Source organism: Callionymus lyra, chromosome 4 (assembly GCF_982586985.1).
Source record: "Callionymus lyra chromosome 4, fCalLyr1.hap1.1, whole genome shotgun sequence".
Lineage (NCBI taxonomy): Eukaryota > Metazoa > Chordata > Actinopteri > Syngnathiformes > Callionymidae > Callionymus > Callionymus lyra.
In genome coordinates, this window is record NC_141821.1 from 21,973,617 (window position 1) to 21,984,395 (window position 10,779).

Here is a 10,779-nt window from a genome sequence, read left to right on the forward strand (position 1 = left end):
GTTTTCTTTTACTAAATGAAACACCTTTTAGGAAACAATTTTTTTTTTTCCTGTGCGGCCCAGTAACAAATGTTTCAAACCCAGGATTGAGGACCACTGATTTGTATAAAGCTTTGACTTGACAGAATGACAGAAAAAACATTGAAATAAATTGAAATAAATAAATTCATTATTTGTCCTTCTTGCATATATGTTATTATTATTATTATATTGAGGGATTTGTAATTAAGGTGGGAATATATCTTGTGTATATATGTTGTAAGCATTGAATTCAACTTCCAGTCCGGGACAAACTATTGTTAGAACTATTGGTTGAGAGCTTTTAAACTCCTCATTAGCAGGCGAGCTCGACTGTCTTTGTAGAGCAGCGAGCGTCTCGAGGCGGTCCAGGGGGATCGACCCGTACACACCTTCCGTCCCTGTGATTTAAACCAACACCAGCGCCTCGCATGGCGGCACAAAGGAGCCGGCAAACACATTGTCCAATTCCCAAGAAAGCCACCCACAGACATTTACACAGCGAGCCGGGCGGCCCGCCGCTTCGCTCCGCTCTCGCTGCTTTCGGGAGGCGGACAGTTTTGTGCTGCAGCGCCAAGGACAGGAAGTGCTTGCGGAGGGACAGGAAGTGCTCACCGCTGCAGTAGCTGAGGCTGGAACTGAGATAATGCCATTGTGTAAGCAAGCCCAGTGACCTCTCCCTCAGCGCCGAAGTCCAGAGGCCTGGCGTCGGGAGCCCTGACCCCCGCCCAGCTCCAGACTCCCAAGACACGGGGTGGGGGACTCGAAAGATGGAGGGGGGAGGCGGGTGAGGCATGTCACTTGTCCCCCCCTCATCCCACCCGCCAGCAGCACATCCCCTCCTCTGGGTCGACGCTGAGCCTCACCTTGTGGAGGAAATGTGGCTGCGACTCCAGACTTTATGACTTCTCCCTTCAAACGACAGGATTTCACTCCCATCCACACACACACACGCACATGCACACACACACACACACACACACACACACACACACACACACACCCACACTTCTCACTCATTCTCTATCATCACCAGGTCATCGGTTGTAAAATAGATGATGACAGCATTACAGTTCAGATCCCGGCCCCCCCAGGCTGGACCGCCATCCCAACAGCCCCCCCGAGGGTCAGCAGTCCCCTCAGACAAAAAGTTGCATAATCATCGCTCATATTTCTGTCAACCCTCTTTGACGTGCCGGAGGAAAAAAAATAAGCCCACGCTCTATAATCGGACCAGAGACCAGAACACGATGCCGATTGTCCCAGAAAAAGACGGAGCTGACAGGTTGGGTGTCTGCGGGGGCCAGATAAGGAGCAGCCGGTGGGGCCGTGTTTGGATTTCTGACCCGCGGGGCCTGAGCTGAGTCAACAGGGGAGTTCGGTGGCTGCAGGTGGCTCTGACCTTTGACCCCGGTTTTCAGCAGAGGTCAAAGCCCAGGTCCAGAAGTCTCCAACATTCGTGTCGTTGAGTCGTGAACCGAGAACTCTGGTGAAGTTTGTTTATTTCACTGTTTATTTCCCTTCTTTTGATGGTTTCTCCTTCAAAGAGGCGCGAACGAGCCGCTCGTTGACTTCAAAACCTTGAGCGATTGAAACACCGAAGCCTAATACACACTCCAGTCTCTGGTTCAACTCACGGTTTCTACTGCTCAGAACGACTTCATGAAGAGTCATCATATCTTTTGATGTAGAGTCATTCAATCCGCTGCTGTCGAGAGGAATTGAATCAAACCTGAATATGATGAGAAACGTCTTTTTATAAAGAACAGTTTTAGGGATCAAAGGGATTGAAGCCAAAAAATATGTTTTTGAGGAAAAAAACGTATATCCTACGCAGAAAATAAATACAGTCCAGTTGCAAGAAGAATAAATAAAAACGTTATTTATCTTCCTTAATATTCAAAATATAATAGAAGTATATATAGTTAATGTTTTTTTCAACATGAATATTTAAATAGATTATTTAAAACGTATCAGTGTTATCAATAATATTCATATTTAAAAAACAAATAAGCGTTTTTTTATTTTTTAACTTATAAAAGTACCTCAAAATAATGTAATTAAATACATTCCAGTCGACAGAAGAATAAATGAATGTATGAGAGTCAAAATATATTAAAAGAAACACATTAAATATTGTTTATTTTCCTTCAAAATTAATATTTGTATTAATTATTTCAAAAATATTTCCCAATTGTATTCATTATTGTCTGAATTTGGGGAAATATAATAAAGCATCATTGTAGATTTCCGTTGATGTTAAAAAGAAAATGTCCAAAAATAAATAAGATGAACAAAAAAGACAAAACACATCTTGACTAAAGAGTCAATGTGTGTTAATGTTAGTGTGAAGTAAGATTCCAGACATTAATAATAGTTTGAAACCCTGTGTGACCTCACCTGAAGTCCACCTTTGACTGGTCATTCAGAAACAAAGTGAGATGAATTTCAGCGTCTAGTAAACTCTGAAGATGCTTCTGAACTTTACTTCATTCAACTTTGAGTCTTCTAACTTGTATGAACTAAACATCCTGAGACACGACTGTCCGCTAACTCACTATTTTCACCTGTTCCACCCTTACCTCACTCTCTTCTTCACCTGCTCTTTCACTGTCCATCACTCGTTTCACTGTTGGATTGTTGATCTTCATCCTCTTCACTCTCATTTACACACATGTATTCTGACCCACATCTCTTCCTCTTCTCCCCAACAGAACAACAACAAGAACTGTATGACTTCAGTTACTATCCATTAAACTCCAACGTATGAATCTTCAAGGATATGAGCAAACAATAAGATTCAAGCCACATGCGTCTGGGATTATATGACCTTGTTTTTCTTTCTCTCAATGTTCTTTTTATTGAGTTTCTGTTCATTAGAAAATTAAAACTGTCACCAATGACAAAATAAAACCAACAAAAAACTAAAGAACAATATATAAGATGAATCAAATAAAAGAAGAATAAAACAGAAGCCTGGTTAACATAAGATAATTTAAAATAAAATAATAATAAGATGAGCGTGAATACCAATTAATATAAAGAAGCATCATAACCTTGATTAACACATTCTTAACTTGTCACTTACTATCGCTGTTGGTTAAAGTTAAGAAAGATTCACCACATTAAACACAGTATTAAATGAAAATATATGCTGACGGTGACACAAGACTATAAAAGTCTAAAATGTGAGTTTTATATTTTAAAATAAAGTTTCCTCCGACTTTTTAGGTGATTTAAACCCTGTGACGTCATCCAACTGAACCGTTTTATCAATATTTAAAGTTGTGTTTAACTTCTGGTTCCTTCTCTCAGCGGGTTACTCTGCAGGTTTGCAGTCTCTCCCCGGGGGTCACCCAAACAAGGGCGTCAGTAGGGGGGGGTGACCCGGGCTCTCTTTCACACCTTTGTGGCTGTGGCCACGCCCCCTCCTCGCGCCGATTGGCTGCCGCTGCGTTTATAGAGCGCGCGCGACATCTCTCTCCGCTGACCAGTCGTTCGAACTCGTGGACGCGATCGTTCCAGAAGAACTTTTTTTGTCAAAAGTGTCGACTCGGTTCTCTGGAGAGTTGGAACTGTTTGTGACTCTTGCCTGGCGGTTCCGAAGCGACCCGAGATGAGCAGTCCGGATGCGGGTTACGCCAGCGACGATCAGAACCAGGCAAGGTGCGCGATGTCAGTCATGATGCCTGGAGTGGGTCACTGTCAGTGGGCCGAACCCCTCAGTCCGCTCGGGGACCCCAAAGTCAAGAGCGAACCTGCGAGCTCGTCGTCCGGCGGACAGAACCGAGGCAAGAGCGAGCCCAGGATCCGCAGGCCCATGAACGCGTTCATGGTCTGGGCCAAAGATGAGCGCAAGAGGCTCGCGCAGCAGAACCCGGACCTGCACAACGCCGAGCTCAGCAAGATGTTGGGTGAGTTCCGAGTCCAGCTTCACTTGTGGACCGCTTTTAAAACCTCTAGACTACTGTTTTATACCTTTTATTTTCGTTCTAAATATAGTTTTTAATTCCAATAAAACACAAATTTCGTTCATTCTAAAAAAATAATTCTGAAATGATTCAAGTTAAAGACGCGGAATTAAATTCGTAATGACTTTATGAAAAACAAAATGAGTTTAATACTGGTTTAAAACAAACCTTTATTTAATTTTGTAATAAACAAATTACAGACAGTAAAACACACAGTTGTGTTTATAACTTGAGAAAGTATACAGTTAAATACGTAGAAGAAATACGTTTATTTTCAGAAGAAGAACATCAGCATTCAAATAATATCTAAAGTGAAACAAATTTATATTTAATAAAGTTAAATCTAAAATAATATACGATTATGTATGAGTCATATTTTAAAATAAAAATAACAGTTTGATAAAAGTACAAATTATATTTCTCATTCTAAAACGTTTGTATTTATATGAAGATATTAAACTATAAAGTAAAACAACAACAACTGGGATTCGCCCTCGAGGGACAAATAAAGTGTCTTTTCTTGTCCTAAAATTGTAAAAACATAAACACAAGCAAAATAAAATAATGATAAAATTAATGATTTTAAATATTTTGACAAATTTAACTTTAGTTTGTTTGTGTTAAATGCAGATTAAACCTGAAAAATAAAATATATCTGATGCATTATTAATAATCTTGACGGTCTTCGGATCAGAACTATGTTCAACCATGAAATAGTTTCGTGACCTTTTGACCCTCAACCCGCGCCCCTGGTCGTTAACGCTCGCCCCCCTCTTGACCCGCAGGGAAGTCGTGGAAGAGTCTTCCGGTGGTGGAGAAGCAGCCGTTCGTGGAGGAGGCCGAGCGCCTGAGGGTCCAGCACATGCAGGACCACCCCAACTACAAGTACCGGCCGCGCCGGCGGAAGCAGGTGAAGAGGATTAAGAGGCTGGACCCGGGCTTCCTGGTCCACGGGGACCACCAGGGGGGCTCCATGTCCGGAGACGGGCGGGTGTGCGTGGACGGTCTCGGTCTGGGGTACCACGACTACCAGCTGCCCCCGCATCATCATCATCAGCAGCAGCAGCAGCCGCTGGGCCACTACCGGGACGGTCTGGGCGGACCCTCGTACGAGGCCTACAGCCTGCCCACCCCCGACACGTCCCCCCTGGACGCCGTGGAGTCCGACTCCATGTTCTTCCCGCCTCACTCTCAGGACGACGCGTGTCAGATGATGCCCGGGTACTTGTACCACCCGGCCGAGTACCAGGACCTCCACCCGGGCCTGCACCGGCACCCGGCCTCGGACCCTCCTCCGCCCGCCTACATGGGATGCCCCAACCCTTTGTCCATGTACTACGCTCAACACTGCGGTCACCCGAAGCGACACCCGGGGGGGGCGGGTCAGCTCTCCCCTCCGCCGGACTCCCACCCGGCAGACGGCGTGGATCACATGCACCCGTCCGAGCTGCTGAGCGAGGTGGACCGCAGCGAGTTCGAGCAGTATTTAACTTCCTCGTCGGCACGTGCCGACGTGTACCCGCCACACGACGCTGGCATGCAAGGACCCGAGAGCCTCATATCATCGGTTCTGTCAGACGCCAGCACAGCTGTGTATTACCACGGCTACAACAACTCCTAAACCCCCCTCAAGGACAGCGGACCTCGCCCCTGTTGCTAAATCTGAACAAAAGTCTTTCTACTTTCTTAAAGCCACTGCTGTATTTGTTGAAGATTCTTTTCAGAGACGATTTTTATTTAGCATTTCCTCTGTCCCTCTATGCAAGTGAGTGTCTTCACTTGAGAACAAAATCAGCCTTACTGGTCGACATCATTTGAGGCTAAAACACAGTTTCTAAAGCAAGATTTCTATCTTTGAAACATCTTTTTTGACTTATTGTAAATGTTTATTTAAAGAGCAATCATGGACGACACCGAAGCATTTTTATGTTTTTTACCAACTGTAGCTCAAGTTCTGAATCTTTTGAGAAAACATTTTCTGTTGTCAATTAGTGACCGACAGGAGTGTCCCCTGCTTCTCACCCCGAGTAGCTAGGACAGAAAATCCCTCAGAAAATTGTAATTTAATTCTGGGTTTTTTCTTTATTAACCAAATGAAATTCAAACAATTAAACAAGTACATTTTAATAATAATCTCGACATGAAGATTCTTTTTTCCCTGAAAAATTATAGATATTTTCAAATCTGCCAAAAGATATAAATACATATTGTTTTGTCGGAATTAGCAAACACTATTATCTCATTCTTCAGCATGTTTAAAATGGAAAGAGAAACTGATTATATATAAATATAATCAATTGTTATTGTAATTTGCTTTTTGCAAATTTCTTCATCTGTTGGAATATTTATTTATAAATCCACCTGCAAACCTTCATAAATTATGAACAAAATATATATTTTAAGTACAATCTTTATCTTCTTGGTTGAAAAAAAATCCAACTTGATAAAAAAAAGAATTGAAAATTACCACATCTAGCAAAAAGTTGTTTGACTTTGGGCAGAAGTTTTGATCTGCTGGACTCTTACCTTAGATTTAACAAAGCGATCTTTTCAGCTGATGTTTGATCTCAAGTGAACACAACAAAACCATGAGTTAATTTTCTTTTAGTCAATATTGTACAGTCGGCATTTTGTACAAATGAAGTGTTTTTTTTTTTACTTTTGCACTTTTGAAAAATAAATTCTTCCAAAAATTAATGTTGTCATTCCGTGTTTCATTCAATTACAACTTTGCTTTTCTTTGTCATGTAATCCTGCGGTAGTTACGGATTAAAGTTACAATACGTGAGTACTTTTCCTACGTTGCTAACTAAACACAAATAAATGATGAAAAAGTTTGAAATTAAATTTGCAATACTAGGTGTTGACGTATGGTTTGTTTTTGTTGTAGATTTGCACAATACAAACTTTATTTATTTTTAAACTATCAAGATATTGGTAGAAGGAAGAAAAACATTTTATTAATTTCAACTGTAGGATTTTTATAGTTTATTTCAGTTGGGTTAACACTTATCTCAGGGTCAAGGTGACCCGCTGCCAACACAAGGGTTAAATAAATATAGCTTTATTTTAAAGCATATTACACACATTAAGCACCAACTCTCAACATTTGACTCATTAATTTACTTCAACTAAATAAAGTTTTATTTTGTTCTGAAAAAAGTAAATTAAAAAAAAGTTAAATCTTAATTTAATTGTATGTAATTACATATAAGCAACATTGAATACATTTATTTCATCTGAATAAGTATAAAACATATATATTAAAACTTATTGTACACATTAAAAGTGTTTAGGTTATTAAAATGTTTAAATTATAAATATTTTCCATGTTGAACTTTCATACACTGTATGTGTACTTTATTTACACAAAAAATAGTCTCCTGAATGATGTTTAACCAGCATGCACTGCTGCAGCAAGAGCACCTGGAAGCCGGGTCCGACCCTTGACCCCCTCATCCTGGCTCCTCGACACTCAAAGCGGCGTCTCGCTCGACAGTGACGTTCCTGCGACTTCCTTCTGCCGAACGTTCTTGTCGACCTGCGAGCGCTTCGTGGCGTCAACAGGCAGCTGCTCCAAACACGATGACATCAGCGTTTATTCTGGGCTCGCTCAACCGCTCCGTCGGCTAATTCTCTCCATTGTTTTCCGATGTATTTAATTGATCAGGTAACTGCTCACACGCCGACACGCTATAAATAAGCGCTCCTTCTATTTCGGGAGATCGAGGGTCTTCCCTGGACGAGGTCAATCACCTTGACCCCGGGCGGCCATTTTTAGCTGGATGAGGAAACACTGTTTGTTCTTCGCTTCGTTGAAATTAATGTGAGTGGATACGGACGACTGTTCCCACAGATACCGTCTCTTACGCTTGGACTCCAGACGTTCTCTAGCAGAAGAGTCTGTTTATATCGCAGAATGATGTTTTTTTCATTAAAAAACTATTAATAGTACTTTTCTGCACAAGTTTTTCACACAAAAAAAACGATTTTAGCATCACTTTTTGAACTGTTCTCACCGAGGGACAAATAAATGTCACTTAAGTTGTATCTTGAAAAGCAGGCCTTTGTGCTGTGGGGTCTAAAGTGAGTGGAAAGTCAAAATGGCGGATCGGAAGGACAGATTTGTGTGAAAAACACAAGAAGCAAATATTTTAAAGACAAAAAAACAGGGAGTTTAAAATCTCTGTTGTCCACCAGCGACACATAGCCACATTCCCGCCTCTGACTATTATCTTCATCAACATCTTTTAATTTTCCAGTTTAATTGTTGATATTTATAATCCTCACTTGGTAGCATCGTAGAAAAAATGCTGTCCCTGTGTTCATAATACCAGCATTTAGTGAAGGTTATCTAGTTAAATCAAAAGGTTTTATCATTTTGAGTCTCCTCAGAGGGTTCTGCAGGCCGAGAACTTAAAGGTAAATTATTGAATATATTTAATCATAGTTTGACGTCATCATCAGTGTTCAAGAACTTAAAGGTAAATTATTGAATATATTTAATCATAGTTTGACGTCATCATCAGTGTTCAAGAACTTAAAGGTAAATTATTGAATATATTTAATCATAGTTTGACGCCATCATAAGTGTTCAAGAACTTAAAGATAAATTATTGAATATGTAGTAAAAACACCAAACGCTCGCCAAGAAAGTTAAAAAAAAAAATTCATGTTATGTTGAACTGTGTTGATTTATTTCTAATTTAATTATTTGCCACGGATTGTTTCCTTTAGTCACGACATCAACCGAGTCTTGCCTCTGGCAAAATATCCCACCCCATGCTGTGAACCCGACCACCGCCTCAGGAACCCCCTGAAGCTCCACCCATAACAAGTTTTTTTTACTGTATTGATGATTCTCCTTGTGCTCGATCAGGTTTACTCTCGGCACTATGATTTCACATTTTCTGAAGGTGTGTTGGCCTCTCTCGGGGGAGACTCCATTTTGAATCCAGAGAAGAAGTCGCGCAGGAACAGAACCTCAGTAAGAAATGGCAACAACGCAGCTGTCTTTTAAGAATGGATTGTGATCATAATTGAAGATCCTGCCAGAGCTCCCCTCCTCTTCCTCCTCCTCTTCTTCCTCCTCTTCTTCCTCCTCCTCCTCTTCATCAGTCAGCAGATGTTTTCTCCTCCAGGGCGTGGAAGAATCCGCCTAATTGGAGTGAGTGTGTGTCTGAGTGTGTGTGTGTGTCTGAGTGTGTGTGTGTGTGTGAGTGGCGGCTTTATCCCCGATGCTGCTGCTAATAGGTGCATAACAACAGGCTCAGACCCTGAGCCCCCCCACAGGCTACAGCCAGGTGGGGGGCGGGGAGGGGTCACCTGTGCAGACCTGTGGTCCGGCAGACCCCCCATGTGAGCCGCGATGATATCTCCTCATCAACTGATCCGAGCTAATTGAGGAGGAAGGAGACGACGGCGAGAGAGAGACACACCTGCAGATCCAGGTCCTCATGGAGCGTCAAAGTAGAATCTGAAATAAGTTCAGTCTCAACATCTATATATAGAATTAAAAGAGAGAAGATAAAATCATATCTTTTGGTATTTCTAATAGTAATTTCAATTAAATATCAATAAAAAACTAAAACAATTTATGTTGGTTACATGTTGCTTAAATTATAATTAACTACAAGTCTTTTATCAAATAAAAAACATTAAATATAAATACATCAAATATAAGTGATTAAATTAGTGGAGTATTAAAACAATTATAATAAATAGTTTAAACATGTTAAGAATAGAATCTACAAAGTATCTTTAATGTATCAAGATAACTGAAATATACACATAATGGCCACAATAAATTAGGCTCAATATAGTCGACGGTTATTTATCAACGATTTAAATACATTTCATGAAGTCAAATAAAATAGACATTTTTATAAAAAAACATTTATGAGAATGAAAGATAATTGTGAGTATAATGAGAAAAACCAAATGACTTGTTAACGATTGATTACCGTTTGAAATAAAATGAACAAATCTCAACCGTCAAAATTATGTTTGACATTTTCAAATGATAGATTTTTTATAACTTGTTAACTATTTTAAATTTTAAATGATTAATCGTCACTGCAGGTCAATATTTAACCGGTGACATGTTCATTGAGATTCTGGAGTTTGAAAGAGGATTGAGTCCCGACAGTGAACTTCAAGAGCTTCCACTGGAGATCCTCAAAGTTCTATTTCCAGTCAGACACTGACCACTGTGGGAAAATGTTACAAAAACTACCAGAAAGTCGTAGGAATCCAATAGAGCAGGAAGGTGGTCATAATGTTTAGTGATTGTGTTGGAAATATTGAGTAACTCTGTGTGTGTGTGTGTGTGTGTGTGTGTGTGTGTGTGTGTGTGTGTGTGTGTGTGTGTGTGTGTGTGTGTGTGTGGGGGTGTGTGTGTGTGTGTGTGTGTGTGTGTGTGTGTGTGCGTGTGTGTGTGTGTGTACGTGTGTGTGTGTGTGTGTGTGTGTGTACGTGTGTGTGTGTGTGTGTGTGTGTGTGTGTGTGTGTGTGTGTGTGTGTGTGTGCGTGCGTGCGTGCGTGCGTGCGTGCGTGCGTGCGTGCGTGCGTGCGTGCGTGCGTGCGTGCGTGCGTGTGTGTGTGTGTGTGTGTGTGTGTGTGTGTGTGTGTGTGTGTGTGTGTGTGTTTGTGTTCCGGGCCCGGGCGGCTGCAGATTACAGCAGGTCGACTACGTTAACGCAGCATCTGTTAATCTGTGGTTTAATCTGATCTCAGGTGTCTGCCTTCTACAAACATCTTCCTCCAGGAACCTCCTGAGTACACTCTGGTC

General features: G+C 41.2%; 1 protein-coding gene across 1 annotated transcript; it reads left to right on the top strand.

Annotated features, from left to right (window-relative positions):
• Nucleotides 1–3,520: 3,520 nt before the first annotated feature.
• sox17 (SRY-box transcription factor 17) lies at nt 3,521–6,686 on the top strand. The gene is made up of 2 exons (XM_087789196.1): nt 3,521–3,932; nt 4,775–6,686. Exons 1-2 carry the CDS (start codon nt 3,635–3,637, stop codon nt 5,608–5,610), a joined length of 1,134 nt encoding a protein of 377 aa, XP_087645322.1. The 5' UTR covers nt 3,521–3,634; the 3' UTR covers nt 5,611–6,686.
• The last annotated feature ends 4,093 nt before the right edge of the window (nt 6,687–10,779 follow it).

Bases quoted from the DNA above. Each gene is read 5' to 3' on its own strand.
- sox17 (XM_087789196.1), top strand. From the start codon at position 3,635: ATGAGCAGTCCGGATGCGGGTTACGCCAGCGACGATCAGAACCAGGCA. The intron at 3,933-4,774 runs GTGAGTTCCGAG...CTTGACCCGCAG, and splicing joins CGAGCTCAGCAAGATGTTGG to GGAAGTCGTGGAAGAGTCTT.